General features: G+C 39.2%; 1 protein-coding gene across 4 annotated transcripts; it reads right to left on the minus strand.

Moving 5' to 3' along the window:
• Nucleotides 1-1,621: 1,621 nt before the first annotated feature.
• On the minus strand, nt 1,622-18,231 carry FBXO30 (F-box protein 30). Of its 4 annotated transcripts, none has more exons than XM_032184741.1 (4): nt 18,159-18,231; nt 14,263-14,367; nt 5,480-7,568; nt 1,622-4,584 (listed from the first exon to the last, which is right to left on the minus strand). In XM_032184741.1, exons 3-4 carry the CDS (start codon nt 7,550-7,552, stop codon nt 4,381-4,383), a joined length of 2,277 nt encoding a protein of 758 aa, XP_032040632.1. In that variant the 5' UTR covers nt 7,553-7,568; nt 14,263-14,367; nt 18,159-18,231; the 3' UTR covers nt 1,622-4,380. The 4 variants fall into 4 exon arrangements, with proteins under 4 accessions (XP_032040632.1, XP_032040634.1, XP_032040635.1 ...); XM_032184743.1 differs by lacking the exon at nt 18,159-18,231 and adding an exon at nt 15,788-15,802; XM_032184744.1 differs by lacking the exon at nt 14,263-14,367.
• Nucleotides 18,232-19,411: the final 1,180 nt, after the last annotated feature.

Consider the following 19,411-nt stretch of genomic DNA (forward strand, 5'->3'; position numbering starts at 1 on the left):
GCAGATAAGTTCTCTGTATCAGAAGAACCTTATTTTCCAACTATCCTTACCAAATATTGCCACTGACATAAGCATGTAGAACCTACACCAAACACATACCTGCATTCACTAGAGAGAACTGCACTCAACAGAGCAGATTGGGGAATACAGGCAGCACTTGGAGATAGCTTACAATTAAAGCATATAATAAGAGCTAAAGTCACAGCAGGGTCACTCCTGCTATCACAGAAAGACTGATAAATCATCAGTAAAACACAGCTGCACCATGTACAAGCCTGAAACCCTCTGCACCCTCATAAACACAAGCCCTTAGGAAAGACCCTGTGCTGGGAATCGATGCCGTCACTATGTTAAGCCTATTTCTCCATTTGTTTTTCCTCTCCAGTTTGGATTACTGCTACAATATTCACCACATGCAGAACAGTCACACTATGAAAATCCCATTCTTCAAACTGTCTCTGCTTGACATAGTGTAACTCGTTTATACACACTATCTGAGTGCTATTTCCTCTCCATGCTGTAAACAACCACTACATTTTGCTCATCTGAAGATGATCAAAGATGCCTGAACAGACTTTTTGACTGAAAAAAAAAAAAAAAAATTGAATCAGCTGATATTACAGCAAGCATCAATCTCTTCACCTAATTTAAATCTTGATTTGGGAAAGTACACTCACCAGGTAGGACCCAATGAAGAGAGTTTTAGCAGTAGCAGACTTAAAAAAACAAGTTAAAACATTTGAAAGCTAGTAGTGGGCAAACCCTCAGGAATACTTGAGGCGCTATTGCCTTACATAGCAAAATATCTAAATGTAGTTAGAAGAGAGAAAAGCAAAAGGCTAATGTGCGCCTTTGTTATGCTTGTTTAAAAAGTAAACTAGCCAAAAGTTTGTAATGGTGTTTTAAGTAAGCCGTATCATGCCACATTACTCAGCACAGTTTAGATTTATTTATTTTTTAAACTTTCAGATTTATGTAGTACAGCTGCATTTTTATTTTTAAAGACCATCAGTATACTTATTCTAACAAATGGCAGGACAAGAGATCAGTTCCTGGACAGAGTCTTCCATTTTAGTGAGGTTTTGTTTTGTTTTGTGTTTTGTCTTTCCACAAAGGATCTGAACTACAATTACTCTCTAAAAGCCACTCTGCATGTTTACTTCTGGATCATTTTAAGCAACAGTTTTCTACAGGAAAACTTTATCATGAGCCAAGAAACTGAAAATGTTCTTTGCAAACAGTCATCATACATGTATACTATCTTCATCAGATAATCTCTACAATTTATTATTAAGAAAAAAACCCACAAGCGTACCAGGTATGATAAGAGTCAGTGTTGCATAGTTTAACTGTGGAAGCAAATCTACACCACATAACAATGCGAGACAAAAGCAGCAGAAATGGGCCTACAGTCTAAAAAGGAATGCCTGATTTTCATATTAAAGTGAACGTATCTTAATCACTTTCAAGTTATGCAATGTTGAAATGTTTGAAAATAGATTCCTTCATGCAATTCAATTTTTTCAAGTACTTACTGGAATCCTATAGACAGACATTAAGCACCACGCTTGAACACTGAAATGCTGGTGATAAGCTTTAAAAAACAAAAGAGTAGTCATACTAAAAGAGAAACTCCAAAAGTTTTATTAGGATTTTAACAGACATTGCAAAAAAAATATTGCATAATGATTGAAAACATAATATTTTAAACAAAGTAGCAATGTGGTATCAAGTAAAAGAAAGACTGGAACAGCTGTCTATGTATGCTGTAAGGAAGATGTACCAGGAAAGGGATACAACATTTTTAAAATTCAAGGGCAAATGTGAACAAGCCACATTTTGACAGACTGACTATACACTGTAGATGTTTTACAAACTGCATAGCAGTGTAAAGAAATGGTTTTATCCTAACTATACTGTATTCCTGCATTTGCAGCAGTTTACAAGGCAGAGATTTTGTTTACAACATCGATATTTTAATAGCTCTGGATTCTCATAAAAAATGAACTAATTTAACAAAACAAAGCCTGTATCTACATTTGAAAACAAAAGTGCATGTATTGAGAAATAGTGTTATTTCTTAAGAAGAACACTGAGTACTTAAAAAGTTCATTTTAATAGAGCAATAACAGAAACTTTAGATGTAGATCTGCACTGTGCTACAAGTGAGATTCTACTAACACCAGCTCCTATAACTGGATACCCTCTTTTCCTAAGGAACCAAGACACATGCCCACCTATCACTTATGGTTCTGGGTAGTTACAAAGAATGCCAAGTACCAAAACCACCACATTGCTGACTAAAAAAAGTATCAGTAACCCAAGACAGATGTTTTAAAGTAGATTTAGCTGTAAACTCAACCATAAACTCCTCAGCATTCAGGATCCTTCCAGTCACACAACTACTTTTAAACATTGGAGAGCAGCAGTGAGGAGCCATTAGAGCTAAAAGACAAGAACTGATGAACGCCTGTCTCCTGCCTTGTACTGAAGAATTTGTGGGTAATGAGCATTTCGATGAACTGTGAGAAAGGGGTGGTGTTTTTTTTCTTTTTTTCTTTTTTTTTTTTTATTAATATAATTCCTACCTAAAACCCAGTTGGTTTTAACCCCATTTGTCAGATTTGTACACAAATCCAGATCCTTCTTTCCACATAACCGTGGTAACAGCTAAGAATTACCACAAATATTGTTAACTTCTCTAGATGGTTTATTCGTTTCCTCCCTCCAACCAAAAAAAGAGAAAGCATGGAAAGAGCACATCTAGTTTCAAGATCCAGGCAGAGCTTCTGTTTAAGCTCTTGTAATTTCAACTCATGGCACTAAAGGACTAGATTTTTTTTTTTTCTGGGCACCCTTAGCACTCTGGATAGAAAAAGGCAGTGAATGTTTAGCTGGACCAGACCCAGAATGGGAAATGCACAGATACCAAAGTTGTGAACTGCAGCCAGACTAGCCATAAACAACTGTCCAGTACAGAATTTACAAGTAATAAATTTAGCCATTTTTGTAAACATCTCCTCCTTACTAATCTCTTATTTTTTCCTATAATGGAAATACGTACTGTATTTCTTTGTTCCAAGCTCTGGTCTGTTTCTGTTTTAGCTTTGTGGCACAGTTGCTAAGTGCAACAAGCTAGAGACACCAACATTAATACAAACAAGTTGGAAAGTCAGTTCAAGTTATTACAGTTTTGCTATACCAGGGCATTTTTCATAGCATGTATTCTCTATTCACAAATGCTTCGTAAGATCTTTTATTATGGAAGACTGGAAGCAAACTGAAGTTGTTCATTTAACGGATGTGGTTGAACATACATTTCTGATATGCCTTATGCAATTAACAAATGATGTCTCATCTTATGAAGATGATACATTTGATATACATACCAGTAATTTAAAATGCTCCTCAAAAAAAGCAGCATTTTTATAGACAAATTAACAGAAAAGGAGACAGTACATCTCACAATACCATAAAACAAGTAAAGCCCTTTCATTAGCTGCATTATAAATCCGTAACTGTTCATCACATAATTTGAATTTCTGACTGCTCAAGCAATTTAACCCTCAGCCAACTGCAGGACAAGGAGAAACATTTTAAATCAGATGTCATTGTAGGTGTGAGAATAAAAACTAGTATTCCATGTTTTTAGCTCTAAAAGTTTTGCTCCCAAAAGTGAAGTAACTGTTAATAGTCCAGAAGAAAAAAAATAATCATTTTTGACATGTCAAAAGAAAGTTGTACTAAAAATTAAGCTGCTGTAAATCTGAGCTCACTTAGATCATTGCTAAAAAGTTAAAAAAAAAAAAAAGTTTATTCTAGATCACCTTTTAACTAGGAATAGCACTAAAACACTGATTTCATGAGAAAAGACATGCTTAAATGCTGAGTGTTTGAGACATCTACTATAAAGTTTTGAATTCTTCATCGTCTTTCAAATATTTGGATTATAATTTGTTAAGAAAAATAGACCAAATACAGAAAATGTATTTGGTCAGGATTTTGTCTCACTACAGTTCAGTGTTTCCTATCTAAATGTGCATACCATTTAGAGGCCATTTTTGAAATGTTATCAGTCAACAGCAACATGGGCACCAGTGAATAAGAAAACACACCTTAGGATTCCTTTTTTAAATTATATAAGTTAGATAAAACTACCCTGTCCAGCAAGTTCCAAATTTTTCAAACGTTAAGGCAACTTTCATTACTTTCCAGCTAAACAGAATTATAAAAAATAAATGTCACTTCAAACCTTATATACACAGTGACAGAGTAGATTTAGCTAGAAAGTATCTTTAGTACATTAATAAAGTGTCACATAATATTACCGAGGTTATATCAGGTGCTTGAGTGTATGTGCAATTGGAGTGGTTGCAATATTTAAAGTACAGGTTTCAAAACAGAGCGCAGTGAACGTCCTTCTTTAGTGAGTTCTCGTGTTACACACATACATGGCAGTGGAACAGCCTCCTCTCTTCTCTCTACAGCATTATAGCTACATTTCTTCAAGTGGTCAGCCATGCTTATGATGTCTGCAAACTTCCACTCATTCACAGTACAGAAAGCTGTACTGAACCGCCAAACCTAGAAAACAAGTTGTACATAGGCTCAACATCTTTTAAGGTATCTGAACTCAGAGCAGAAAAATAAGTATTTGTGCTATACATTCAGGATGTGCTTTGGATCTATAACAACATGACAAAAACAGGCAATTCTGTATTTTGGATAGTCTCAGGCTGACTCAGATTCCAAGTTAGCTCTGAATACTGGGAAGAAAGGCAGGCTATATACATACATACATACAGATAGATAGATATTTGTCTACAAAGTAGATGCTATCAGAAGTTAAATGACAAAGTATTACATGACCATCAATACTTGTCATGATGGTTACTTTATCAGAAAATAATCCATTTGTGAAACAATCATCTTCTGCAATTCCAAATGATTGCTGCAGATACTCTGCACTTTGGAGGGGGAGCAGGATGCAGGAAGAATGAAAAACCTAATATATAAAGGTCACTTGAAGTTTAAATTTATTTATTTTACATATTTAAGGCATTCAATTCCATGGCAATGGATAGGATCTGAACAGTTGCACAAAAAAGGAAAAATTGCTTTAAACAACATAAAGGCAAGAGACGCAAATTTTAGACAACTTTCTCACTGTCACAGAATATTTAATATTAATGAAAATGAAATAGTAGCTAAAACCTCAAGTTTTCACAAGATTTTAAAAAATTAATTTCCACCAAATAAAAATTGAGCAGACACTACTATTACTTCTTGAAGGGTGTGGAAGACTCAACCAACCTGCTAGCCATTTTGGCTAATTGTTCTATTTGACAATGTATTTCTTGAAGGGGTATTATTTCAAAAATTAGTAAAAGCAATAGTGACGGGAAAATACTAAGAGAAAAAGCAGAAACATAACCAATTAAGTATTTTTATTTCACCATCAAAAGAAAATATAACTTACCTTTTCTTTTATTTGCCAAGAGGAACTTCCATCTGGGTACTTTCTCTTCTCCCAAAGCAGTATCACCATTCCACGTGCTTGAAGCAAGCTTCCACACACATCTCTCATTAAACGTGACACTCTTGAAAGCTGACATAAACTAAAGCCATCTAGAAAACTAGCGATGTGCTGCAGAACCTCAAAAGGTAGACTACTCAAATGGTCATTGTGTAGTCCAATTAAACAGCTTTTTGCTGGTTCTACTAATACTGTAGATATACAAGGCTGAACTCCAAATGACCGTAAGTGGCGGTCATGAATAATTTTTGCCCCTTGTGTTGAAGGACAAAACCTTCGTTGAGAATATGTACACCCATAATAGGCCAAGGGACACCTCTGCTCCATCCAGCCATTAAGGCCAGCATGAATGTCACCATGCACATTCTTAAAATGTGAAGAAAATTCATTCCTCCTAAACAACTGTCCACAAACAAATGTAAACATTGAACGCTGTTTTGTTTGGTATCTAGCCACATATTCTAATACCAAATCCAGTCCAAGGGTCTGGAATGGACTTGGATTTGAGAGCTGTGGGTTGGCATGATCACACGCAGAAGCTGAAGCTATTTCCCCCACCATCGTATTTGTGGCCAATATAGCTGATGGGAGAGAAAATGTTTGGGTCCCAAAGTCAACGTGATACACATCGACAGTGCGACTTTCCGATATCCCCCTACCTCCAGGAGAGTCTCCTAGGCAAAACAACAGAGCTGCGGTGATTAGATCAATCCCCTGAAGACCCATGGGATCTTCTGTTATCTCCAAATCTGATGTATCAACAGCTTTGTCTTCTTTTGGTGCTGACCAATAGTGATTAACAAGGAATTTGTATGATCGATGCCGCATAAGTGAAAATGCATCTACATTTCTCAGTCTTTCCTGCTCCGCCTGTCTCTCTAAAATTTCTTCTTCATTAGCATGGGGAAGTAATATATGATTAACATTACCATTAACTAAATGATCAGCTGGTATTACTTCTTTAAGTTGTGCTGTTACAGGGAAGGAGCTGCAAGACTGCAATGCTTCATCATCACGAGATGCAGTACATTCACCATTTGCTATACTGGATGGTTTTGAATTAGAAACACCGAGATCTTCATTCTGGTCCGACACCTTTGAGCACTCGTTTTCTACATGAAAGCCATTACACAAGAGTGAGGAGTTACTGAGGTTTAGATTTAAGTCATGATTTTGTACTACATCGTAACAAATATCACTAGAACCATTTTGCTCCATTTGTGAATTTTGACTCAGGCTATCCAAGTCAACTCCCCCAGCTGCTCCTATGTTTTCTTCATCTGGATATTCATGATCAGCCTTATTATCCTGAATAACGCCATTAGAGGCTTGTTCTTTAATCTCAGCATCTTCTTTCATTTCATGTGAAGTGCAGAGCTTTGAATTTAACATGCTAATGTCCCTGGTTGCAGTGTTCAGGATATCCAGAGCAGCAGCTAAACTCCTCGTTGTTTCTACAGTAGCTTGATAAAGTGCACCATAGGACTCTTCATCTACAGGTATCAAGCCATTTGAACACACCGTATCTGGGGTGTTTGTTTTGACAGAGGATTGTTCTCTGGATTCCGACATCTGATCAGCTGCTTTTGACATCATAGTTGCTACTTTAAGTGATTCTAGTAACATGCGCTGGTCTTGAAGGGCTAAAGCCATATCTAGCTGCTCCACTTCATCAACGTCTTTACTCAGATTTTCGTAAGATTTTCGGTCTGCGTAACTGACTGGCCATCTATTCCACTCCATGGTGCAACAAACCACGCTTGCAGGACAAACTTCTAGATGATCAGCAATTTTATTACGGGCTACTATGAAGGGACATCCAAAGCCACTATTCAAGCAAGGCACTCTTTCAAGTGGACATAAAATGCGGTGTTCCTCAGCTTTACATGAATGAAAAACTGCTCCACAAACCAGCGGGCAGCCTATCAAATCACAGGAAATGCCAGGCTCTGGTCTGGTCATACAACGACGGCTGACACAGTTTACGCAGTGTACATGTTGCTGATGTTCCTCCATGATTGTAAATCCAATTCTGAGTGAAGAAAAGGGAGACAAAAACACGAAATATTAACTCAATATTGTTAATATTTAACAACAGTTATTTGCAGTTTTGCATTCTTCCGGTATATGGAGAGAGATATATTAACACAACGTAAACTGATCAGAAGCCATTTTTAGAGAACACGTAGGTGATATTTTATCTTAAAGAAATGGTGTTTAAAACTTCTCCCAAAAATTTAAGGTAACATATTTGTATCGGAGTTCAATGCAGTCTATGCACATATTCATAAGATATGAAACACGCAGCTTGGAAAAAAATATGGTATAAACTTCCCTGGGGAAGAGCTCTTTACTCCTGCCTGTTCCAAATAGATGATTCCACTAAAAACAAAGCATGCTCATTGACTATGGCTTATTACCCCAAATCATAAACTACAGAACTTACACTAGAAGGTGGCAAAGGAAGCCAGACTCACTCTCATTTGAGCTAGATCTCCAGATCCTTAAATTAAACAGAGGCATCCTATTGCCTGCTTGCTACCACCTATGCTTCCAACACCTTCTTCATGTACTTCTCCTCAAGGCATGCACCTCAATCTCCATTTGTATCCCATTCTCACACACACACAAATCTAACAGGCAGCAGTCCTTTATAACAGCTCTTCACTGTTTTTATTTCATCTATAGCCTGTAGCTCCTCCATAGTTGTTATAGAAGTTTTTGATTAAATGTAGCAATTATACCACACAATGTATTTCTCTCAAAACCTTTACATCAAAACTATCCTGTCCAACACTGCCCCCTTATCTATACACCTCCAGTTCAATCCACAAAAGGAACTTTTGTTAATCCATCCTCTGACCTGCCCTAATTACAATACCAGCAGTTCAAAGTGTAAGGGTAACATGGCAACTTTACATAACTAGGCCAAACAGCAATAAAAATCCAAATAAAATTTAATTGCATGATCTATCATAATATACTGATGTAAACAGAAACCCAATTCTTCATTGTCATAAGGGGGAAAAAATAAAGATATAGCAAGTGTTACATTTTTGTACCATACTTCAGGAAGCTCTGGAACTCCTCAGAAGGTCACAAGTGCAGACCAACTCAAAGGACCAATCCTTCCTCCCCCTGGGCTCCAACAAACTCCCTTGCAGAAGTGATACCACTGGGATTACAGTTCAGAGATACCAGAGTGATTTACACGGAGCCAAACCTCAGAAGATTGTTTCAAAAATGCATTGCTCAACTCCATCTTTTCCTCACTACCTATACTCCAAAACAAAGGTTTTTTTTTTTTTTTTAAATATAGAATAAAGTGCTTGCAGAATTTAAATTTAATTTAAAATTTATTTAAAATTTAATTTAAAATTTATTTATTTAAAAAATTAGAATTTAAAATTGCTTTTTAAATATAAGAATAAAGTGCTTGCAGAATCAGATTAATAGAACAAAAACAGTTCCTTATTTTATTCTGTCTCACAAATGTACTCATGCAGTGTTGTAAGACTAAACACTTCAGTTGTAATTTATTAGAACTTCTCAAACTAAAAATAGTCTAAGCTGTAAAAATAAAACTGATTAGTATTATTCCTTTTGTTAAAACTGAAGGTAAGAGGAAAGAAAACTGCCTTTCAGACACTCCACATTGATTTATTTAAAGCATTTAAATAGATTTTTATGCAATGCTTCACTCAGTTGTATTCTTTCAATGCTTTGAAATTCATGCCAACTTTAAGTACCAATCAGCCCTCATCCCTCCATCCCTCGTAATCTGGATAACTCAAATGTTTTAGCCACCCACTCTCCTGAACACTAACAAAGAAACATATGTGCTTAGCAGGCAAAACACAGCTGAATTTTCCCCACCATACCTTAGTATTTGAGTAACAAATAAGTTGCTTCATCACACATCATCAGGTGCGCCAATCGCTGAACTCTGTGACTGACTGATCTGCTAAATGTTTTAGCAAAACCTTCTGGCGCACAACCCGCTTTAACCTTGCTATTAAGTCAGGTGGCATCTACTGCAAAGAGCCAAGAAAATGTTCAGAAAAGAATCAAAAAAAGGGAAACTTACTGGACTGGGAAGGCAATTTAATTTGTAGTTCTTCTACCAAAGTCCTCTTTTTAAGTCATTCCTGCCAAATACAGCAGCCTAACCGTTGCTAGACCAAAAAAAACTTTTGGAATTTTGCATCAAAGCTAAAACCAAATTCTAACGTTCCTGGAGTCAACAGGTGAGCAGAGATCAGAAGGAAGCTCTCAGGTTATGTGTGAGCTTTAAAGTGCTTGACACAAAATGGAGATAGCCTTGAAAAAGACAAATGCTGGTTGATAATGCAAAAGCCTTCAAGAAGCCCTGCCCTAGCTTCATATGTCTAAACACAGTCATAAAACAAACAGGTAGCAGCAAGGCTTAATTTGATCAGTGACCCACAATTACGTTTAAAATAAATAAATTAAAAAAAGATCTACTTTGCAAAAATCTATGTCCCTGCTCATTTTAAGATGGCCAGAGCTGAGCCGTTCCTAGACCAGGAGGCAGGTTTGCCAGCTAGAGCACACCCCTGTGCTAGCTCTGACTGCTGCCTTGCTTCTGGGCCAAAGCTGGCTCACGCTCAGACTGCTCAGAACGCAGTCAGAGCTCGTGTTTGCTGCACCATTTGTGTAGACATACCCTAAATTAGTCAACCATCATTAAATACTACCTTTAAATAGCCCATGTGAGCTTCCACAGAGGAACATTCTATTAAGACAGTAAAACATCCTCCTCCCTAGCACACTATCTTCGTCTGCAAGCCAGATTGTGAAACCCGAGTGGTGTGATTATACTGGCTTTTCTCAAGCTCCAAGACTCCTTTCACACACAAACTAATATTCATCGAAACTTAATCATCTTGTACAAGCAAATGAAACTTCAAAGAGCAAGAAAAGGAGAGAGAATCTGGTAAACACATTATGAAGACTGTATCAGACACCAAAAGACCATGTTTTACCAATAGATGGATGCTAATTTAGATCTATAACAGATGTTTGCAGTTGTTTGTTTCTTTATGAAGTGGTTATGTGTGTGATCACAGAAATAGCTGAGATAACCTATCCTCTCACTTCTTTGTACATGCAAATGTAATTAGTCTCTAAAAAAGGAGGATATTACATGTTGTTTCCCTTAAAATTCAAATCCTTTGGCTCCTTAATTAAATGTATGATCTTTCTGGACATCAGTAGACCATCAGCAGGACATTCACTAAAATTTTGCATCCTGCACAAGCCTTCACAGCACCTACTGCAGAACTTTGATTTAGTCAGAATATCATATTTATTTATAGCTTCTTATAGAGACCATACACACACACACAAATAAAATGTGCTTTTCATGCATTTTTCAATTTGAGTACCTGGCTTTCAAACTCAATGAATGTTTTGGGCATTAATGAGTTCTGGGACTTTCCATGAGGCTTTCAATATAATTCAATTACCAAAACATAAAGGAAAACCAAAGGAAAAAAAATCAACCAAACTACCCTATCAAACTGGATAAAACCTCATGAATGAGCATATTTATTTACCAACAAATAGTCACTTCTCACTCGATTTTGTAAGCTAACTTTGTGAACCACTGAACTTAGCACCGCCTTGATGCAATAAAAAGGGAAGACAAACAAGTTTTTTGATACAAAGAAGTCCAAAGCTTTTAAATTACTCTGATACTCAAAATCCTAGAAAAACACCTGTCATTAAAACACATATCAATAAGATTTACTGTCTATACCCCATTGTGTTCCTTGCCACAATTTGGTGAGAATACAGAAAGTCACATCCATGACTACAGCAAGAAGGAACAGCTGTCCTTTTCTGATAGCACAGTGTCAGCAACTAGGTTCAGTTCATATGAGATGCTTAAGTACACACACTTGACTGTTACTAGCAGAGAAACCTAAAAATACATCCAGTTCCAATGAGGTGACCAGTGCTCTCAGAATTTGTGCAATCACTTGATGTTATTGTACATACTATACAGTCAGCTGACCAAATCAGCCAGAACATGCTTTGAAAATCTGTCATAATTAAAAGGATTAAAATTCCAGCTGCTACAGCCACATGATTTTCAGTTGCTGTTTTAACACAAACATTAAAATAGCATAATAAGAGTTTCAAACAGACACTGCACAATACTTCAGCTGTGGGGGCTCTGTCTCCTGTACCACAAAGCATGAGGATCTGTACTCAGTGTTACCAAACCCAAAGTCTGCTCACTTATTCTCCCCCTACATGAACTCTTTGGGATGAATAAAATAGGAAATAACAGCAACTATTCCCACAGTCAGATGCTTTTCATTCACCAAACCTATAAAAGCTTAACTATCTTTGAACCCCTTCCCTCTATCAAATTTGACTAAATAATAGTCCAACAGGTTCTTAAATTACTGGTTCTAGGAAGTAGAACAGAGGTACACAAGCAGTACTACAGGTTTAAACTCCTAGGAGCATCCAAATCCACCCACAAGCAGCCAAATACATGCAAACCATTCTAAGAAATTCCCTGTTGTTTTGGAGATCATACAAGACAACCCACTATTCCTGAACCTTCCATCTTTTACCCAGGTCTGTGGCTAAAAGAGTAGGTAAGTCTGGTAAGATGTGGAATCTGCATTTCAGAGAGTAAAGTGCCAAGTGAAATGGAGATAAAAGATATTAAATAAGAAAGAGGAAGAAAGCAATATAAAAAAGAGCTTTAGAATATTCTACTAGAATTTGTAGTACTATAGATAACTACTGAAAAAAATATTTTAGTTCTATATCCTACCATGCATGGGAGAAGTATGTCATTAATCCTGACTAATAAATCTAACTACAAAATATGTTACCTTCTTGAAGACTGAGAATTGTGCAAGCTTTTCTTCTCACAGCTACCTTGTACAAGATGTGTAACAATTTTCCTATCTACAAAACAGCCGCATTAACTTTGTTATACGCAGGTCATGCTCACTTTTTTTTTTGTGGGTGTTTTTTTCTTCTTGGTTAGCTTTAGGATTTGATGAATATTTTTTTGTTTTGTTTTTGGGGGGGGAGAAGGGAAGAAGGATGTATTGGTTTTCAAATAACCAATGGATAACATGAACTAGGGGTTCAGCAAGATCTCTTCTGATGCCATTTCAGTCAGGGGAATAGCAGTTGCCACCACTACTCGTTGCCATTCCTGCTTGAGGTGAGCAACAAAAGGCAGCTCTGACTCTAACCATCAAAACTCCATAAAGGCTAAGGTTAAATAGCCCCATTCTCAGGCTTCTCCAAAAACAGTACAGCCTTTATCCTCATCTTAGGGAGCTGGGTGCCTCAAATCTTACTCTAAATGTCTCTCTACAGCAACAATGGACAACAGAGCAAAGTTAATCTAATGCTACACCAATTTCCAACTACATTTTCAAGTGGCAAATTCAGAAGCACAACAATAGACATTACAAACTGCTAGTTCCTCATTTGACTAACATGACTAACATGTGACAAATTTAGAAGGTACGTACCTCTGCTGCAAAGGTAACAGAGTAGTACATGTGGCCATCTTATAAAGTCTTACATATGGGGCAATAGTTCTTTTTATTGTTTTTCTGATGTCAGAGAAATTCCTGACATGGACTTTATGAACCCTTATATTTCTTCAAACTGGTTTACATCACAGACACTTTCAGGAAGCAAAGTTCTTTCAGATGCCACACTTAAAACATCGACCTTATGGGATACAAATACTTCTGATTATTTTGTTAATCACTGAATACATAACAAGAAGCTTCAATTACTAAAGCTGAAACTACTCGACAAGTAGGATGTTCCTTTCACCATTATCATCACAGGCTATGGCAATTTACACATATTACACAAAGGAGGCACCAAAAGGTCAGGCTCAAAACATGGCTTCTAATTGCAAGGAAAAACACAGGGCATACATATTCCTGCAAGATCCTAGTTTTATCAAGAGATCATCTAGGATCAAAGGAACAAGCAAAACCTTGGTATGTACCAACTGCTTTGTGAAGCATAATTCAGTTACCCATCTACCTCAAAAAATAAAATAAAATCAAACTAAAACAAATAGTAGTGAGCATTAGAACTATAAAAAAATTGCAACTTTTTACATGCCAACCTTACCTTAAAAAGAAGAGCTTTTCCACATCTACACCTCCTTCCCACCCCACCTCCCCAAAACCCCACATCCTATTAAAGGAGCTGACCTGTATTTTGCATTCTTTTGAATAACACTTTAGGAGTTTCTCTTAGCTTAACTGCAACCCATCTTCCTCTCACTCATAGAATTCAGTGAGGTATGTCCTCCCAAATCATTGCAGACAGAAAATAGATCTGAATGGGGAAAAAAATCCCAAAAGAAAGCAATACACTGCTTTGACTGAAGTGGACCCACCAATGATGCCCCATGTGTTTGGATTACTTCCAGTGTACAACAGATGCTGTGACAGAATGATCCAACACTTTCCCTATTGCTAACAATCTCCAAGAATGTTGAAAATCAAACTCTGAACTACTAGGTTTCTCCTTAGAGTACTTTTGTGACAGATCTGCCATGCTTTCTTTTAATCCTACACAGTCCCCGAAGAAGACACCAAGAGGCCTCAATATGCCTTTGGCCTCACACTGCCACAGGACAACAGCACCAGGACCAGCTACGCTTGCTGCATGGCTCGGGCACAAAAGCACTCTACCTGTTCGGCTGGTGACAGGGCAGACTCAGCTAGAGAGCCAGTAGATCTCATGTGTAAGGGACTTCTGTACTTGAGCTCAGCACGACCCCTGGACTGCTGCTGACTCTGCAAGAAACGAGATCAGAAACACATTTTGATTTCTGGTGTACAAACTACTTGCTGTATGTACAATCTTCTGAACAGGTCACCTGCTTATACTATCTGGAGCTACAAGTCATGAAATATTTTGAGTTTTTTAGGAAAAAAATAAACATGTTTTTAATAGACTTTACAACTGCAATGTGAGTTCTGTCATTCTAGCTTTTAGTTAGCTGTTAGTCACACTAGACTGTTACTCACATTTAAGGCTAGACAAGACTTTTAAAAGTTATTACGACAACCTGCTTCACTTTATTATTTGGTTTGGCTCACCAGAAACCTTTTAAGAAAAATATGCATGAAACTTAAATTAAAGACTGCAACAGCTGGAGAACTAAGAAAAAAAAAAAAAAAAGATATTTCAAGTTGCATTATTTTATAAGCTGCATTTTATTCTAGTTAAAATTTGTCCAGCTTCAGTCTTAATGTCTTATGTCTTCAGACAATTCATTAAACAGTTGCTTAATATTAGAAAGCTCTTTACTGTAACAGGCTTATTCCGTGTGTTCATATTCATTAATTATTGTTAAAACTTAAAGAGATGGAACAGAGGTTATATACTCAAAGAAATTATGTTATCCTTGTCCCCAGACATCATCTTACAAATCCTACAGAAAACCAGAAAAAGAATCCATTTCTGAGAAATCAGAACCTAAACTACTGCAAACAAATAATGCAATCCATATTACGGTAGGTAGTTTCAGCCACCCAAAAGAAGCCAAAAATAAATCCTTCTTCTTAAATAATATTTTAATTCATACATGTTGCCACAGAATTCCTGACCTCTGTATGTTTACAGAGATCTGGCCAAAAATCTTTGTTAATATACTACTTCAAGTCTTACTACACAAGTTGAACCAGTTCCCATAGCAAAATAAGAACGCAAGTTTAAGGTAAATGGAACGTGAACACAACTGCTCTCCAAGAAGACAAACTGAAATGCAGATGTAATGTACTCTGCATGTATAAGGGTGGTTTTTGTCCTCTTAAAAACATATTCTTGTTAGTAGCACAGAGCCTGACTGGTGTACAGCAAGAGTATTTAGTACAAAAAAGTTTTAACAGGCACCTCCACTGCATCAGATAATACCAAAGTACAATGATGGGGGCTGTTCTAAAACAGTTTGAAATTTTTAAAGTAGAACAAAAAGAACTGGAGAAAAAGATCAGAGAAGGTATTAGGAACTTTAAACTATTCCATTTCCAGCTACTTAATTTTGTTATAAAGTGAAAGACTTTTATCATACCTATTTGACTTTTCCCCCTTCTAAATCACTTGGTTTTAAAAGCAATGTAAATAATACAAAATATCCATTTTCAAAAGCATAAAGAAACAAACAACAACAAAACAACCTAACACTATTTTCTGAACAGAACAAAAACTCACCTATCTCAAATAGTTGATGACAAGAAGCCGGGAACATACCTCGTAAGTAACGCACTACACCAGCTCTTTCAATGTTTTTAACTTGAATGAAGAACTGGAAAACACAGCTCTGCACTGCAAGTTTGTGCAGGGTTTGTGGACATACAGTGAGTCACCAATCTCTGATCTCTAATATAATTTAGACTGCCTTCTCCAAATGTCAGCGGGCACGAAGCTATTACTTTTTCCACAGACTCCAGCTGAACATTCCCATCCAAATACATTCCATGGCCGATGACAATAGTGACTCAGCTAAAACAAGTTTTTGTAAGAGCATTACAGCTATGAAAATACTGCACACTCCTAGAAAGATCCTATTTGCAAAGAATCTGTCGCTCCAACACACTTCTCTACCCCACAGGATTTTTGGAAAACTACCATTTCTACTAGAGATACTTCTAAATATACAAACACAAAGTTTAAACTTCAAAAAAAACAAGCATCACATCACTCACCTTCTGGCACCTATGTAAGTGTGCCTAAACCAGGTATCGCTACCCAACAACCAGCCTGAACCGATAACTTCAGTTTTATATAAAGAGCTGGAAACACACCAGTTAGAGTTTTACCTCACTGTACCTCTTGTTCTCGTGGCTTAAGTTTGCACCCATCGGGGTTTCATTGTGATTTCACACTAAGAGTTCAGATCAACGTTTGACGTGTGGTAAACAGTGCTGTCTACTCAATTCAATATTCTACAGATTGTAAAGGTTTGCAGCAGAGTATTTTAGATTCAAGTGGCATTAACAGATAATAATGAAACTAGAAAAAAAAAAAAAAGGCAGACCAAATGTCACCTCAAAAACTATTAAAAACAGTATCTTGCAAAGTCAAGATCTGGAGCTCCCCTTCCATTTTAATTGCCTTGGCCCGTTTTAGAGCAGTTTATATTACAAGACTTTTCAGTCTTTTTCCTTCATTCAATATTGAGTCTAGATAGTGCACAGACACTTAAACCTTACGTAGGATTCCTCTGTAACCCTCATTTAATTTTAAACTCTCCCTTAACTATTTGTGGTCTTTTCGGGAATACTTAAACTAACCATCTCACCTACAAAAAATTCGAGTTATGTTTACTCTCATTATACAGATAAGGAAATTGAAAGAGAATTGTCACCAGTACAATGATCACCAGACACATGATTCTCTGGCTCTCATCTCTACACGACTGGATCTCATCGCCAGAGACAAACAGCATTTGCTTCATTTGAGACGGAGCTCGCCAAAGAATCAGGTCTATCGGTATGAAAGAAATTATGCCCTTTTATTATTATTATTACTATAATTGTTTAGTTCAACCGGATTGAATACAAAAGCATATGTTTGTTACTGATCTGAAATCCACAGCAGCTGCAGGAGTTGACTCAAAGACAAACATTCATGTGCTTAACAAAGGTGCTGGGAAAAGCCCTTTGGGACACAGGTCACAAACTGGATTGCCTACGAACACGCAGAAATCTTGCCCAGAAAGTTTCCAACCAGGTACTGCTAGTTAGACTCAGCACCTATTTTTTCCCATTAAACGTCTAACATCAAAGTAGGAGGCATGAGCAACACAACCCAAACGTAAGAATTAATCGAGTAAGAGAATAATTTAGTACCAAACAGAAAGAACATCCAAGAAGCAAAGACACTGCTGCTGCATAGTCTTTGCCCATTCTGATGGGATTTGCTTATTTTCTAACCCCTTCCAACTCCGGAAAGGAATGAGATGGATACCCCATGAAGCCTCAGCTAGCAATACAACCCCCTGAATCCCATTTCTTGTCTCAGTGAAGCTGGACCAGTGCGGAAAGACATACACAGAGATATTCAGAAGACGGGCTAAGGTTGCCAGCGCATTTTTCAGATTTACAGCTTAACCTGCTGACCAACCGAGGCCGTTTCAGTAACATTTCTGCACTTCTGCGAGAGAGGCTGCCCACAGCCGCGGTTACCCGGCACCCTGCTCCTCCCGCATCGCCAGGGGCTGCGCGAACCTCGCCCCCCAGACCCCCCAGCAGGCTGCAGGGCAGCACCGACACCCCGCGGGCTCCTACAAAGGGAGGGGAGGCAGGCGCCCCTCCTGCAGCGGCAGGGCGAGCGGAGCACGGCGCCGCTGCGGCCGCGCAGGCCCGGCGCAGAGCGGGGCAGCTCCCCCAGCACGGCCGGCAGCGACGCGAGGCTGAGGAGCGGCTCCCACCCCCCTTGGGCTGCCGCTGCCCGCCCGCCTCGCACCCACCCGGGGCCCCGCGCCCCCTCCGACGAGGCCCTCCCCCCCCGGGGCTTGCTCCCGGCGGCCGCAGGCCCTCAGCGGGGCCGGGCTCGTCCCCCCCCGGCTGCCGCGGCTCACCCGTGCCCGTCGCTCGCCGGGCGGGCGGCAGGGAGGGAGCGGCGCCCCCCGCGCCCTCGCTGCGCGCCCCCGTCCCCCGCCGGCCTTCCTCTCGCCGCCCTGCCCTGCCCTGCCCTGGCCCAGCCGGGCTCCCCCGCGCGGCCCCGCTGCCGGCCGCGCCCCCCAACGGACACGCGCGCGCGCGGCCGCGGGGCGGGGAGGTGGGCGGGCGGGCGCGGCCCCGAGGGGCGGAATGCCCGGATGTCGCGCGCGCGCGCGCTCCCGCCCCCTCCCCGCCCTCCTCCACCACCATTCCCCGGCTCCTCTCGCGCGGCGGGGGCGTTGCTAAGGGCGGGAGGCGCCTTGGCGGCGCCGCCCCGGTAACGCCTCGCAGCCCGCGGGCTGTCGGAGCGCCCTTGGGCGAAATGTTTTGTTTTGTTCTGTTTTGTTTTGTTTTGCTGTATTTTCCTAGAAACCCGGGCCGCCTCCCACAGGCGCAGGGTGCCGGGCCGGCCTGGGAAGGATCCGTCCTTCGGAGGGTGGAGGCTGGCTGCTAGGGGGGCTGTGGGCGGGTGGGAGATGGCCTGGGGGTTAGGGCTTCAAGGGTCTGATGGTCGGAGTGCTGTTTATCTATTTATATATTTATTTTACAATAAACGTTTTTTTGAGTACATATAGTGTGTCTTCTGGTACTAGGAGAAAAGCCATTTTTATTCACAACATACACGTTCCCCCCCCTCAAAAAAAATAATACTAATGAGAGCATACACAGAAAGTACAGATTCATATTAGTTTGGTAACTCACAAGAAGTAGCTTTACTTTTGACTTAAATTCCAGTTAAACACCTTGTTTGCCTACTCCCAGCTTCCAGGCTGTATATTCCCACGTCGTGCACATAGACTTCTGTTGAAGAGCGAGCCTATGTGGAAGATTGTTGAAATCTCTTGGGTTTTAACACAGCTTCAGTGGGGAGTAAATAAATGAAGCGGCTGTTACAGGTTTGGACATTCAGAATCAAAAAAAAAAAAATAATAATCTTCCTTTTTGCTATGCTAAAAACAAGAGAACATGGAAGACAGATGTAAGTCATCACTTCAGTGTTAGGCACGTAAGAGAAAACCTAAGATGACCTCAATAGGAGGCATCATTGCCAGTGCTTCCTTTAATAAGCACTCTCGGGTTTGCCTCACCCTTATACTACAGCCTTGATCTTCCTTGATCCTGAGGACAGGCCATTTTTTTTTTCCTTTATAGATTTGATTACAGGATCAGG

Source organism: Aythya fuligula, chromosome 3 (assembly GCF_009819795.1).
Source record: "Aythya fuligula isolate bAytFul2 chromosome 3, bAytFul2.pri, whole genome shotgun sequence".
Classification (NCBI taxonomy): domain Eukaryota; kingdom Metazoa; phylum Chordata; class Aves; order Anseriformes; family Anatidae; genus Aythya; species Aythya fuligula.

What these genes read in the sequence shown, in the direction of transcription:
- FBXO30 (XM_032184744.1), bottom strand. Translation starts at nt 7,552, where the DNA reads ATGGAGGAACATCAGCAACATGTACACTGCGTAAACTGTGTCAGCCGT. An exon ending in CTTGGCAAATAAAAGAAAAG is followed by an intron (nt 4,585 to 5,479) that starts GTAAGTTATATT and finishes CTTGTTTTCTAG; the next exon opens with GTTTGGCGGTTCAGTACAGC.